At 49.1% G+C, this 15153-nt stretch overlaps 1 protein-coding gene across 6 annotated transcripts in view; it reads right to left on the reverse strand.

The window, feature by feature from the left end:
- Positions 1-874: 874 nt before the first annotated feature.
- stard13b (StAR-related lipid transfer (START) domain containing 13b) overlaps positions 875-15153 on the reverse strand; it is a 79639-nt gene continuing 65360 nt past the window's right edge. For all 6 annotated transcript variants that reach the window (XM_048980683.1, XM_048980687.1, XM_048980686.1 and 3 more), the window contains 13 exons: positions 13903-13974; positions 12411-12492; positions 10143-10206; positions 7634-8919; positions 6861-7031; positions 6210-6369; positions 5883-6081; positions 5063-5276; positions 3999-4113; positions 3651-3872; positions 2468-2685; positions 2206-2382; positions 875-2005 (listed from right to left, as the gene is read on the reverse strand). In XM_048980683.1, the coding sequence (XP_048836640.1) occupies positions 1888-2005; positions 2206-2382; positions 2468-2685; positions 3651-3872; positions 3999-4113; positions 5063-5276; positions 5883-6081; positions 6210-6369; positions 6861-7031; positions 7634-8919; positions 10143-10206; positions 12411-12492; positions 13903-13974 (3098 nt within the window). In that variant the 3' untranslated portion in view covers positions 875-1887. The remainder of the gene's footprint in view (positions 2006-2205; positions 2383-2467; positions 2686-3650; positions 3873-3998; positions 4114-5062; positions 5277-5882; positions 6082-6209; positions 6370-6860; positions 7032-7633; positions 8920-10142; positions 10207-12410; positions 12493-13902; positions 13975-15153) is intronic.

The following is a 15153-nucleotide window of genomic DNA, read 5'->3' on the forward strand; positions in this document are numbered from 1 at the left end:
ACGCTAACTGAACGGAACACGCTACTTCGCCGATTAAAATCCTTAAACATACCTAATCAGCCCAATCAAGCTAAATGGCATTTACATTCTTTTAAATGTTATGTCCATGTGGGGCTGTCTGGATTTGTATGATTTTCAAGTTATCTTTCCAGCGAGCAGGTGATTGTGGGCAGAAAGAATTTAAACACACTCTTCTGAGAGATTCCTGGGACATCCTGTTGTTATTTTTTTTCTCGCCAGAAGTTCATGGGAATGGCAGAGCTGTCTCTGAGACAGGAAGTGACCTCGCAGGGCACGCTCATGCACGGCCTTGGGCTTCGGGGTCACATCTGGTTCCAATCCCAGACCATGACTGAAAGTCACCCTTCCCCCAAACTGGAGAAAGTTGGAAGTCAGCTTTTACAACCAATCGTGTTGCGTAAACCCCCTAAAATTATGTGTGTGTGTATTCAACAATTTCCATCTTTAACTTATAAAAGTGCAGGCTTTTGCCAAGCAACCCCCCCCCCCTCCCAAAATTACACTATTACCTCATAAAACCGTGCTGCCTCTGAGAAGTAAGTGAGGAAGACGAGTGTCGGAATGGGAAGGTCTTGGCTCTTGGTGCAGCTGCAGGCATGGCTGTACAGTGGCCTGTCTAAGGTCAGCCTCCTGTGAGCATTCCATCCAGGACAGGAATAGAATGGCCCTTTCAGTGCCAGCCTTGCGCACATGCGTCACACACTGCCTATTGAGGGAAGGTACGAGGGCCTGGAGCATGTGTGGGATCATAAAAGGCTTCGGGTTCGAAAGGTTATCACAGGGTAACTGCACATCGGTCACGTTCAGATGCTGTTTGTCAAGACAAAGGATAGACAGTGAAGTACACAAGCTCTAGAGTTTGGGGTCTTTTAATGTTTTCATGAAAAAGGGTTTTGGAGGTACTTTCCCCACCCTTCAAATGCTGCAGAGTACAAGAGCAGGTATGAAAAAAGTCAAACCTGAGTCAAGAGTTTTCACCCTCCGAACGACAGGGTTAAGTCAAATTAAATTACACTCTCACAAACAGTACCAAAGAGGCGCAGTAAAACCAGCTTACAGTTTTGTATAATTTCGATAAGAGCAAAGGAAGAAGTATGCCGATTTTATCATTTCATATTTACAGTATGTACAGTCTGTAGCCGCATGTGTACATTTACATACACGCAGATTTAGGCACACATGCCGACACGCTTCACATACACTTAAAATATAGCTTTGTTTTTAAAATGAACGAAGAGGAAAATGCTTCCCAGAAGCTTCTGAATGTTTAAATGTCCCAGACATCGTACAGAACGATATTGACCAGAGCAACAGCTATAACAGTATTACCATGGTAACAATAACAACAACAGTACAGACAATGATGCTAAGGCTAATTAGGGAATGGTAGCAGGCTGCCTGGCCTTCCCAAAGTCATGCGACATCTAGTGCGAGGGACAGTAGAGCACCAGCTTAGCGGTCGTGCAGGAAGCCGCAGAGAGCTCCATGGGGGAGGGTAGTGTGAAACCCACCTCCTGTCTTGGGTCCCATCCCTACCCCCCCCCACCCCGTACCGTAGCCCTGTCCCTCCACACCAGGGCTGTCATGTTAAGTTGCTGGTGACTCGTGATCCCACTTTGTTTCCATTCCAACCCCATTTCTCAGAAATATCCTAGTCCAATTAGTAGTTAATTATCTGTTATATAAATATTTAGACTTTTACCCCAAAAGAGAATGTTTAAATATGGTATATCCTGAATACATAGGTTAAAAAAAATTACACATAAGTTTTTAATGTCAAAATGAGGCTGCTAATTATGTTGTTACAGGACGGGGTTGGAGGCTAACCCACACGCTGGACCTGCCAGGAGAATCACGGCTTCACATTCAGATCTTGGTCTCTGGGCCCTCGGTGGTGAGCGGCTGGAAGGAGTTGCGGATTCGGGCGACTTCAGCCGCACACAGGTGACCGAAGGCCTTGTTATACCAATCCGGTGTTCTTCCTCTGAAAGACAGCAAAGCTTGGATGAGTACCGTCTACCCACATGTTCAGAGGAATAATTCCGGGATACAGGTAAGAATTATATACACAGGCCCTTCCATATGTGACATATCAGGATACAGGTATATGCTGTGAAGGAACTCTGAGGAAACTTCCAGAAATGAAAATATAAAATTCCAAATGTGGGTCTGACGTTGACTTACTTGAGGTCAATTCTACATATGTGGGTGAGACGGGATTTCCCAGAGCCGCATGGTTCGAGCAGGTACTGTGACTCCAGGACCACGCCCCGGACTCCACCCATGGGTGTGGAGTCCTCATGATCCACCGAGACGGACACCAGCGCACATGTGCCTTTAGGAAGGTCTACCCTCCATGATCTGTGTGAGATTGGAAGGTGATGAAAGAGGGAAAATGGAAGCACTCACCCCCCCCCCCCCCCCCAAAACATTACCCCCAACTCACCTCAGCACCACAAAGTCCCGGCTGGGGTGTGGGGGCATACGGCTCAGGGCGTACTGATACACCTCCGTCTGCCTGTCCAGCGTCTCGCACACCTTCCACTGCAGCAGGTCCACATCCCATAGGTGGCGCTCTCGGAGCACGCGGTTCAGCACCACTGAGGGTGGGGCCTCCACCTCCACTGACACCCGCCATCTCCTCAGGGGGTTTCCATCACCAACCTGGAGCAGGCGGAAGAGTGGAGAAGGTGAGTCACTGGAAAGTTGTTGCCCAATTCCTGGGACACAGTAGCTAAACTTACTGGATGTGTTATCAGATGGTCATAGTCGTAGGACGGTCTACTGGTGCTCCCTTCTTATCATGATACGGGATTCAGATTATTTTGGCTAAGTAGCCATAACTAGCAAAACAGTAGGTGCTCTCTGAATAAGAATAATGATGGTTAAAAGGCTGTCTGTGAGACGCATGCTGTGCGTATTTTATGAATGTTGCTGCCATATTGGTCACCACAAGATACATGCAGCATTTTGAATGCCCTACTGACCTACACAGTTGTTGAGATGTATTGGTGTAGATGTAGTGCTAATGAAGATGGTGTACATCTTATGAATGTGTCATGATTGTCTTACACAGTACTGTGCAAAAGTCTTAGGCAGCAAGGAAAACGATGTTTAACGACCTTCATATTGGCGTAAAGCTATGGTTTTATGTCTGTCAAAGTCTGTCAGCTTAGTCATTTCAGAATCTCTCCTAAAATCACCCCAGTGTTTGCAGCAACCATCCTATACACCCGTGTACTGTTGATTTGACCGCTAGCACACCTCGTATAGCCAACCAATATCTCATTGACTTTGTTAAACTAATTAAATGAATTCATTTAGCGAGCTGATGATGAAATTTAATAAATACACTGAATAGCTGAAGTGCCCCTGAGGGGATGTTTGGGAAATAAGCAGCCATCCTACTAGATATTAGTGACTTTTTGGAGAACAGAGGACATTCTTACTAGTTTTTATGGTTACTATTAATTTGCATGTGTTTTATTGCTAAATTGTGTTTTTTGTTCTTAGCAAATGTGCACTTATTACCCATATAAACAGCTTTAAACATTTTGACTGCCTTTCAGTCAGCAATGCTTTAGGTGGATCTTTACACGTGCCAGTTACCAGAGTTTTGGTTCCCTTACCTTCTTGTAAGACAGTTCTGTGTTGTTGGCACTAGAGCACGACACCCAGCCCTTCGACTTGTCGCGGGTCTCCTTGAGCAGGTTCTGAATCAGGCCGTCCATGTGGGCCCGGTAGGAGCAGTCATCCTGCTCCGACTGCCTGCACAGCTCCTCCAACGTGGGCACCTGCAGCTCAGCCTCCACATACGAGTTGCGCGACTGTGTGACCATCTCATGGGGAATCTGAGGGCCCAGCATAGGCGGAAATGTTGGCGCTCGTGCCGAGACACTAAGCCTTGCAAGAGGCTGTCCGGATGAGTGAGGATGCCCCTCCAAGGCTTGACGCCCTGGCGCAGAGCTTGCTCTCACCTCAAAGAGCCGGTTGCACTCTGTGATCATATGGGCCAGCCCCTGGGTCGCTGCCAGGTTCTCCTTCAGGTCCTTCTGATCAGGCCTCCCTGTGGCATACTTCTTTTGCATGGCTCTACAGGGGTAAGATAGAGGCGGCTCCAGTCAGCAAGGCACCATGGCACAGCGTCCAACGCTCAGCTCATAAACCTACCCTTACCACCCCTCAGCTGAAGCGGTTGTAACTCTTTTATTCCCCCCCCCCCATACCCCCTCAGAAATTTAATTAGTGGCTTAATGACAGACAAGACTCTGTTTGTACACAGCAGGGTCCTATAAAGCCATGCAGCATGCAGAAGGGAAGCGCCGTAAAGAAATGCAGCTTGTGCTAATGTGGCCTCTGTCATTTTTGACTGCTCCCTTTGGGCCAACAAGAGCAAGTGGTTGCTAGGTTTATGTGCTGTGTATGTAGTCCATATAACACAGAGAACTACATTAGACACTGCACTCTGAGGAACAGAGACTTCTGAGTCATGGCAATAAAATTCATGGGATATATGTCAGAGAACCAGGCAGTAAATGACCTTCTTCTTGGTGTTAGACTGTGATATCATGTCTGTCAAAGTGTGTCAGCTTAGCCATTTCAAAACCTATCCTTCAAAACCACAGTGTTTGCAGCGACCATCCAGTATACGTGCGTTTGCTGACTCGGCCACTAGAACGTTATGTTCGACTAATCAATACCTCATCAAATTTAATTAATGAAATTAAATTTTACAAATACAAGAAATGGCTGGGTGCCCCTGAGGAGAGGTTTGGGAACTGAAGTGGCATTTCCTCTAAGCTGGCAAGATACCAGGAACTATTTGTGAAACAGAAAAAATTCTTGTTGTTTTTTGTTATTGTGTTACTGATCATTTGCATTTATTCTAACGCATATTTGCAAAAAACTATTTAACTCTTACTATAGGTAAATTGTTTTAGACCTTTAAGACTTTTGCACAGTACTGTATGCTACGAGGACGGCAATGGCGTTGTGTACGTATGGGTGCTGTGATGGCATGGGCTGAGACATAGTGGGCCACCTGGGCGACAGGTTGTCCTTCTTCAAGATGTTGAGGTGGAACAGGGATGGCGCCAGGCACACAGCGATATTCATGGGCGTCATCTGGTTCTCCTCTACAGACGAGGTGACATCGCTCAGGAAGCACAGGAGGGTCTGGAGCACCTCCCGGTTCTCGTCTGACATAAGCATGATGGCGGCCTGCACGGCCTGCAGTCTCTGCTCCTTGGGGACATCTGAGGTGTGGTGCGGGTCGAGGGGGAGGGGGGGTGGTGGAATAAGGTGGGCCAATAGGAGAGGTACAACAAAAAGAAAGCATTAATGGGCAGGACTGGAAACGTAGGGATGAGTTCTGCTCAAAGTCATCAGCATGGACATCCGGTGCCTCTCATCACCTCATGAGTAAAAGTCAACATCACGCTGACTGCATGGCTGCCGCTGCTGACTTTGTTAAAGAACCATGACAGATTGCCCGCAGGGATAATGCGCAGAATTAAAGGCAGGGTGTTGACTGACAGAAGGTAATGAAACAGTGCAGTTCTACATCCCTAAATTAAAACTCAATAAAGATGCATTTCAAGACCTATCGAGACTTCAAGATCTGTCTCCTCATCCTTCAGCAAATGTTTGTGTTTCTACTATTTTATGTGTCAGCATAAGTTTGTTATGGAAATGGTGAAATGTATTTTTTGTCAGTTTCTGTGCATCTTGTAAGGGTCTTGCGAATTCACTTTTGGATGCTGGCGTGTTCCTACAGTAAGTGCCCGTGTGAGAACCACAGGTGTGCGTATGTGTTTGCGATTAGACAGCATTGCACATGAGTGTGTGTGAGTCACTCTTACATTGGTAAATGTGCAGGAAGGTCTCCCCCAGTTTGCTGGTGAGCAGGGGTTCAGGCAAGTCTCTGAAGAACTGCTTCACCATGTCTGCCACATCGTAGGCCGACTGGTCTTCATAGTTCACGTCTTCGGGGGAGCTTTCGTTCATCTGCCGGAGGGCCTGGATCCTGGACTTGACTCCTGACTTGCGGAAGAGACCCACCTGGAGTGGGAATGAAGCTAATTCTTTGGCTTTGGTCTTTTGTTACATGTTGTCCACAGCCTGCTGTTCCACAGCAATTCATATACTGTAGACTCACGCACCATGTGTGATGGACCCAAGTTTCTTACCTGGTCTAGGCACTGGCTCCTCAGGTACTGCAGGGCCTGCTGCAGACCCACAGGCAGGGGCTGGCCAAAGCGCTGGACGTGGATGATCAAGGGGACACCGAAGACATTCTTGTCCTTGTAATCCGGCACCTTCATTCTCTTCATGAACTTTGGAACTGACCTGAGAATGACCACCCAACTAGTTAGTCAGGGAGAAACCCACGCTCTACACTCTCATGCACATGTAGTGCTACTTGGGGAGTGTTACGCAGAGATGCTAGACTTTGATAGTGGTCCAACTGTCTCTTGGAGCCAACCGACTCATGACAAGTGTGATGAGATAAGAAGAAGAAGAGTTTAGCTCTGAACTCTCCCTCCAAACATATATCCCTCAAATCTCCACAAGAAATCACCTTTGCAGGGGACATTCCATACTTCACAAATGATAAACTGCTCTATTATCATACAAAAAAATCATGAAAACATACTTTCAACATATCTGGATACTATGAATTAATCATATACCTAAAATCTTAAATGAAACATTTTTGGTTTTAAGATCAACAACTTTCCAACCCGTATTATATATTTCGGAGGACAATACCTTATCATAGATAACTGAAGCCCAGAGAACACACTTTGCTATCCCTAGTACCGTAATCTCCAACTCACCAGGTCCAGCCATGCTTGTTGGACATGGAGTACTTCTCCATGATGGCGGTGAGGCGTAGCAGAGAGAACTTCTGCAGCAGGCTCAGCTGGGCAGCTGATTGGTTGGTGATCTGGAACGATGCCACGGTGCGGCTGATGCGATGGGAGATCTGGAAACTGGGCCACCTCAGGCTGCATACGGGGAAGAAGCCACGTCAAGTCTCAGGTCTGATATCAGCGGATGAGAAAATCAGTCAAGCCTGAACTTCAATTTATCCTGAAAGGGCATGAACATGCAATATTGCTTAAACACATTAAGATGATGTATAATAGTAGCACAGTTTAGTATATTGTGTTTTGAATTGCCCATTTCAAATACAGGCAGTTCCCAAGTTAAGAACAAGATCCGTTCCCTAAGTCTGTCTTTAAGTCAATTATGTACATTATGAAAAATAAGCACAAAATAATAATAGAGTAATTATAAAAGTAATTGCACCCCAAGCCAAGGAACTGCTGTAGCAGTGCAATGATTTCACGAGCATCACAAAGTAGTGTGTCTGTTTGTTATTAAGAACTATTGTAATTAACCCCAATTTTAAATAGAATAGGCTTTATGGCAGTCCTTTCGTAAGAAGGACTTTTCCGTAAGTCGGTTGTTTTTAAGTTGGGGGTATATGGCTGTAAAGTTCCCCTAAAAAGTACTGGAAGCAAAGATAGATGCTTCTTACTAATGGACAGCTGATATATATCTTGTGCTCACAGACATTCACTGCCACCCCCAAGCAGAATCTCACCGATTGGGTCTGGTGAGAGAAGCCCCGACCCCAGAGTCTCGCCTCTCCCGCATCCCAGAGGAGTCTGTGTCGTTGATGGACACCCCGTCCTTCCCCCTGTCGCTGGGTGTCATCTGGCCCACCAGAACCGAGTTCCCCTCGAAGTCCAACACGATGGGGAAGGTGGGATGTGGAGCCTGGCCCCCACCACCTCCCTCGGGGAGCACATTCTGTGACCAGTGGTCTACCAGCTGCTGAAGACCACTAACGTGTTGCAGGATGTCATCCAGGTGAGGGAACAGGTCCTCCTTCTCCAAGTCTATGAGGTCACCAGTGCTGGCGTATAGGTGCGATCCTGGGACGTTGTCATAGATGCTAACGCGACTGCCGCGAGAGTAGCGCTGGGTGACGGGCCGCGGCTCCTGGGTGGCCACGCCGCTAACTAAAGCTCCGTGGGTGGGGGACAGGCTCTCGATGGACAGTGCTTTGGGGAAGGTTCCTGGCTTGTGATCCTTTGGGATGTGCACCACCAGGTCCTCGTAGGAGCGGAACTCATTCCTACGGTTCTGCTCGGCCACCTTCTTCGCGTGGGCACCCGTGAAGACGTCCACGTCCTCCAGGTACATGCCGCCGCGCTTGTGGTTCCTCGCCCAGTGGTCCGTCACGCTGGGTGTGCTAACATCGCTGCCACCTGATTGGCTGCCGCCATCACTTCCTGACTGGGAGGCGGGGCCTCGACAGGTGGGCGGGGCCGACAGCTCTGAAGGACTGGTGTCACCGTTGGCGATATCTCTGCAAGGCAGCGTCAGCAGAGCCTGTGGCTCCTGCTGCAAAATCGGGGCGCTGATGGCCAATGATCTGCGTTCACGGACCCCAGGGCCCCGTGAGCGCAGAAGTTCCATGCGTCGTAGGAAGTCCTTCGCCCGCACTCGCCCATGCCTCCCGCCCTTTGTCGGCAGTGAACCATACAGTGGGACGACTCGGTGTGGGGGTGCCGGAGGGGGCAGGCTGAGGGACGTGTAGTCCGGCATGGCGGCCGAGTCGGAGCAGGTGCGGCGGGAGACCTCAGATGGCCCGCTGCCCCCACTGCCCTCGCTGTGCAGGGATGAGTCCTCGGGCTCGCTCAAGTCCGTCAGCACACTCTCGCTGCTGGTGGTGTTCCTCAGGGCCAGGCCAGCCGGGCTTGACCCCCCGACACCGCCCAGGAGACAGTCAAAATCCTGCAGCCTGGACCATCGCCGGCTGCTCTGCTCGAAGGTCCATCGGTCACTGATCGCAAGCAGGTCGTCCTCATCTGAGTCTTCACTCTATAAAAGAACAGAGAACTGGTCACAGCCGCAATAAACGTGCATTTTTACACAGCGCCGCGGCCTCAAGATACCAAAGTCGTGGGTTTCATATCCACCCCCGGCTCTGTGTGTGCTGGACAGGCAGCTTGCACCTTATTTTTGCATTTGTGTGCCCGGTGATCAACAAGCTTTCCATTCATGGTGGGGCCTGGGGGCTGAGGATGGGATGCCATGAAACAAAGACATTTACACACACACACACACACACACACACTACGAGTGATTAAGAGACACCAGTTTACAAAACTGCAGGAGAAATCCCACACCACACGGGCGAAACATGCACATTCGTCTCACGCAGAGCTAGAACGTGATTCTGAGGTAAACGGTAACAGTGCTACCCACTAAGCACTATGGCGTAAAAAAAGAGAAAAAAAGCATACTAATTGATATTTTGTTAAAAAAGGTGTAATCGATATTAAAACACGCATACATATACACACCAAGTGTAAAAATTGCTACAGAGACAGGAAAGGTAACCTTTTCAGACAAGAAACTGGGACAAAATCCTGCTGGCATGCACTACAGCTCTGGTGTTGGGGACTCACTCCAAATCCCGCTTCCAGGATGTAAAACACTCGAGAACGAGAAGTGAACAGCTGAGAAGCAGTTTAGGCATTTACTGGCAGACATTCGGTCCCAGTGACAACACAGGAAAAATTACACAGAAGCATTGACAAGAATCTTGGATTATGCAACAGCCAACAAACAAGCTAGCTGAATTTCACCTATAAGTGTTTTTTTTTTTCAAAATAAAAGATGAGAAATATGCACAGCCATACTCATGCCGGTGGCAAATCTTGAAAAAATCCCCCAAAGCGAGCAGGACAAGACGATGAAAAGAAGATCTGATTCCACTTATGGGTGTAGTGAAATCTGTCAGGAGCCGGAAGGATGTAGGACTTCAGCCCTATAGACGTGCGTGATACCGCAGGTACTGAGTAAGACTGTAAGCCCTGGATGATTAAACACTCCTTTTCAGGAAACTGGTAGTTCCTACTGCTCTGGTGTCATCGTTCAAAGCTGGAGATCTAAAATCCATAGGGTGTGATGGGACGGCTGTCACAACACACAAACAAAACATGCAACTAACCAGTCCTGATAAAATACATGCAGTTCAAACCGTGTACAATACATATTCATACCTGGAGAGATCAAACAGAAATCCATATGGCACCTACTTTTTTTTTGGGAAGGTTGACATCAAGTTTCATAGAGGCACACTTGTTCAAGGTGTTGAGTCTCCTGGAAGACAAAAGATTCCCATTCAGCTTTCCCATCTCCCCCAGTACTGACCAGCGGCTAAGATACCCAGCCCCACCCCACGAGCCAGCTGGGTCTGGCTAATGTGGCCTGACTCCCCTAAACGGAGCCCCTAAAACCTAATTAGGTCATCTAATAAGCGAGCCCTGGACTGTCTCTTCGTCCCCAGAATTAAATTGGCTGCGAGTGCTTGGTGCAGCAGGGGCCTGGGGGAGGGGGGGGGTGGACCCTTTGCAGTGGCCCCCAGTGATTTGGTGATTTGGTGGGGGTGGTTCCCCGATTGCCGCAGTCAGCGGATGGTTGGATGTTCTCTGCCCCCGGAGATCATCCCTTAAGCAGCCTGATGCACCCTTAAGGAGGAGGATCTTGTTCTGTTTCTGGTGGCTGGGCATCAGTTATAAACACGCAAACCAGCTCACCAGTCCTACACAAAGGCAGGTAGGTTAGGCTGCGGCCCAGCGCCGCCCGTGTCGCGCGGGTGTACAAACACCCCACATTCAGAAGCGTTCCCAGGCATACCTTCTCGATTAACTTAGTCCGTTTCAGATGCTCATCTTTATTAAAGTTCCATAAAGCCCCTGCAAATAACAATGGTGCCTTATAATATTTCCCATAAACCAACATCATGGGAGCCAGTGGAGTAGGGGGGGGGGGGATCACAGGATTGTGGGAGAGCTGGGACTGGGTGGTAATCATGGAAAATCTACTAGAAACAGTGTGTGTCTGTGTGTGTGTGTGTGAGAGAGAGGGAGAGAGGGAGATAGTGAGAGGACAGTAGTACCTAAGGAGAGATAATGAAAACATTAAGTTTTAATTACACACAAGGCAACCACGACTTGACAGAGAATGGGATCATTTGTGGGAATGAGGATTTTCATTCTGTAACGCTTCCAGGGCTATTGCGCGACTTGCCAGCAGCTACTCTTATATAATGTAGCTTTCCTAGTAAAGCTTTTCCAGTGTTGTGTTTTATTTATTTGTTAGTGACTAACCCAGCTTACAGTTTACGTGCTTTATTAAGGTCCAGTGAATCGCTTCACATCAGCAGATGAGGCACAACCCAGCAGCTTCCCGCTTAGAAGGTAACGCTCCAAGCTACCGAAACACACAGAAGCTGTGGCTGGACCAAAAGTAGCCTTTGTCAACAGGTACCTTGTATACCCCAAACTGTGGGGGCACAACAGTGAACAAAGGAGGTTCAGAGAGGCTGCAGCTATGATCTCAGATGAGGGGAACAGTTCCCAGGAGGCCTTGTGTCCGTCTAAAGAGAAACACGAAAATAGGCGGAGCAAAGCAAGAGAGGGTTGGTGGCCACGCCCCAGATGCCGCGATTGTCCGTCACGGCGCAAGATCGGAATTCAGATTAGTTTTTCAATGCAGCGCGCAGTGTCTGGAGTCTTGTGACGCATGTGTCCCCCCCCCACCATTTCCTGTCTCTATGGCGACCTGAGCTGGGAAAAAGCTGTTTTCAGTTCAGTTTGTGAATGACTTGCCAGGGTAGACTGGGGAGGGAAGAAAGAGAGCAGGGTTGAACTGCAAAGGCGGCCCGAAAGCACTGCACGTTCTCTGTGTTCCTCTTAACGTGCCCCCGGTCCTGTAGTGATGGCTCCGACCTACAGCGGGGGGGAAGATGGGGGTGGGGGTAGGGGGGGCTGTTCCACACCGCCGGAAGTGCTGCCAACGACAACGGCGTCCTGTTAACAGCAGCTAGTTAAGAAAAGGCTTGGATTAACAGCCAGGATTGTTCCCTTTGGGTCCAGGCCAATGCAAGCAGGACAGATGGCCGGTGCTATGAAGGGGAGAGGGGCAAATCCATGATTACCCTAAAGCTGGAACGGTTCCCAAATTTAATCTGCATTTTTAAAAAGCCAAGCGGGGGTGTGAGTGATATTCTGCCCTGTGACGGAGAACACCTCCTTCTCTACTGACACAGCGAGAGGTGAGTCCTGCTTCTCAGATGGGACCCGCCCCTTCGTGCAGAGGACTTGTATGCCAGCCCCCCTGATCCTAACTGTTTTTGCCCCCCCGGATTCCCATACATTATCTACAAAGAGATGCACCAAACCAAGGCCTATTCAAAAGCTAATGATAAATAAATTGCATGGTGGACTGGGGGCATTAGGGGTGGCCAGTCATGTCCTAGAACCCCCCCCCCCCGGAGACAAGACGCCAAACGGATTCCTTACCGGCAGAGAGGCTCCACGAGGTCCTTCTCCAGAAAGTCATGGTCCTTCTTCACAGCCGAAATGTCAATCGGAAACTGAGAGTCTGCTGGGAAGTAAGAATGGCTCAGCACTCCTTTCAGTGAATGAAACACTGTAAATTTTTGTAGACGAAGTTCTGCCCATAATCCCCCGCTACCCCGTCCATTTTTGGTGACTTGCGCATCCAATTAGTGTGGAGGTGGCACAGGGGGGCAGGGGGCAGGGGACATCCTGGGCGGAGCGCCGCCGCTTCGTAAGGAAGTCGCTCAAACACACTCGTACGCGAGGGGCTATTCAGAGCCACTAATTCACTGGAACCGCATTTCTATAGCCTGTAGGTGGAAAGCACAGTTCCCAGTGGAAACCTCAGTGCCACCACTGCTTTGATGAATTTCACTGGACATGAAAAGACCAATATCATAAATGAAAGACACCAGATTAGACATTCCCCTTTAACAGTAAACAGCCATGTCCATTGTGGACCCTTTGCCGTGGGCAGATGAGGCGAGACACATCAGAGCTGCCTGATCCGCAGCCCTCAACGTGCTGATTGGCTGGGACACCATTCCAACCTGGTCATGTGATACTAAGCGGCCTTCACAAACCTCTCAGCCTCCCCATGCTGTGATAACAGCTGCGGAGGTAAACGCCGGCATTACTGGTGACTGCACCTTACTTTTTTAAATCGTTCTTATGTAGCTCTCACAAAACCTGGGAGGTCTGTGACAGACACGGCACAAATCCTGGGTTTGATTTGGGGGGGGTTCTGTTTGTTGCACTACAAATCCTTAAAGTAAAGTAAATGTTTAATATACAGGCAGTACAATCCGTTCTGTGAAAATGGGAGGCAGCAGCTAAGGTTCCTGTGAGTGTAATGGTGCCCCTCCTCACGCGTATCTTGGGATGTCCTACATGACGGTTCTGCACAGCTCCCCATGCAGCACAGCCAGAGACATTTGTGGCGAGCTCACACTTCAAACAGCTGGGTGGGGGGCGGGGGTGGGAAGCCAGTGTTTTTTTTTTACCATGATAACAGAGGCTTTTTCCCATGACCTCGCTTCTTTTACTCCGCCAGGATGTGTTTGGGTAGTAACTCTACCCTGGAATTACCCAGGCCCAAATCCACCAGAGATTGTTCACTCTCGCTTACCCCGGTTTTGAGGGGGCCTGGCTTTAAGGAGGCTGGAATACAGCTGTGAAGGTTAGGCTGCTAAAGGGTGGGCCGGTTCATTGTACCAGTCAAGGAGGGGGGCAAAACAAAGGTGGGCTGGTACACTGTACTTCCATAGGGGGGGCACACTTTTACATTACACATTAGCAACACACTAACGCTGAATTATTAGCCCTAAATGAAAGATTTCCCTAAAAATGGTGCTTGAATTCAGACCACAAAGTGTTCCACATGAACTAAATGGCTATTACTGTTGAAGAGAATACTGACGTGTTTGACATGAGCCAGACCTGAGCGTCTTACCTTCGTAGAGCTGAGCGTACTGAGGGAATCCCGCTGCCCGCAGCCAATCACACGCCTCCTTTGCCTCGATCTCTGAAACACAGGTGGTATAGACACCGTTTCAGCATCGGCAGGGAAACATACATGGAAGCGCTGGGGCTGTCAGAAACCCATGGCCACCCCAGGTCCTGCTATTACAGGTGTGCCACTAAGAGCCTCTGGGCGTGGAATATATACAGTATTATACGTTTATCTCCAGGTTGAAAGGCTGAAAGCCCACAGTGAAGCAAAAAACCACACACTCAAAGGTGGATGTGGAAGTCTTTGCTGTCAGCGATGATGTTTACTGAGCCTGACTCTCAGCCCTGCTTTACATCTTGTTTACAGCCCCCAGTGTTGACCTCCTGCTTGGAGTCGCGGCCGGCCTTCCTGGGAGCTCCATCCTCTGGCCCGAGACCCCCGGCTGCAGGGCGGTGGGAGGATTGATGTCGGGAAAGCAGGGCTCCCACAGAGCTCCTCGGACAGGAGAAACACGAAACAGACTCTCCTCTTTATTTTTGGCGCATGCTCAGGGCACGTGTGGCTTTCGAGGGGGGGGGGGGCAGGGGGCGCTGAAGCACGACACAGGAGTCTTTGATGGAAAAAAAAAGGCCACCGCCACCCCCTGGGGAGGCACAGTGCTGTACAGGGGGGGTCACGTGTACACACCACTGGCGTGTTCCCACACGCGGCCGGACAACAAGGGCGCTGTGTGACACCGCTGCTGGCTCCGTGAGCGACGAGTCAGTCGCTGACATTACCGCTGGCGTGTGGGGGGAGCTGACGTAACGGGGGGCATGGGGGAGGCGAGCCAAAGCCCATTCCCACAGCTCCGACGGACACTGCAAACACTCACTCGCTCATTGTCTACCACTAATGCTTCAGAACCACGGCTTCACTAATTCATTTTTGTCTAATTCTTGTCACGGTTAAGTCATATTTAACCACTTGACCACTTTGACTACTTGAAAAGAAGAAGAAGAAATCATTTATTTATGAAATCTCCATAAATAAACAAATAAGTTAAATACTCTCCATGGTACAAGACAGCAGAAAACTAGGCAGTAACAGAACAACAACACACGGAAAGCTCATGAGTGACCAAAGCGTGCAGCATGGAAAGGCTTCGCAAAGTGCCATTTACACCGTTTAGACCCAGGTCGAGTTCCGTGCAGCATGAGGGTTATGGAACTGAACCAGGAACCATGAAGGTACTCAGGAGATCCGGCTCTG

This window comes from Brienomyrus brachyistius, chromosome 17 (assembly GCF_023856365.1).
Source record: "Brienomyrus brachyistius isolate T26 chromosome 17, BBRACH_0.4, whole genome shotgun sequence".
In the NCBI taxonomy this organism is placed as follows: domain Eukaryota; kingdom Metazoa; phylum Chordata; class Actinopteri; order Osteoglossiformes; family Mormyridae; genus Brienomyrus; species Brienomyrus brachyistius.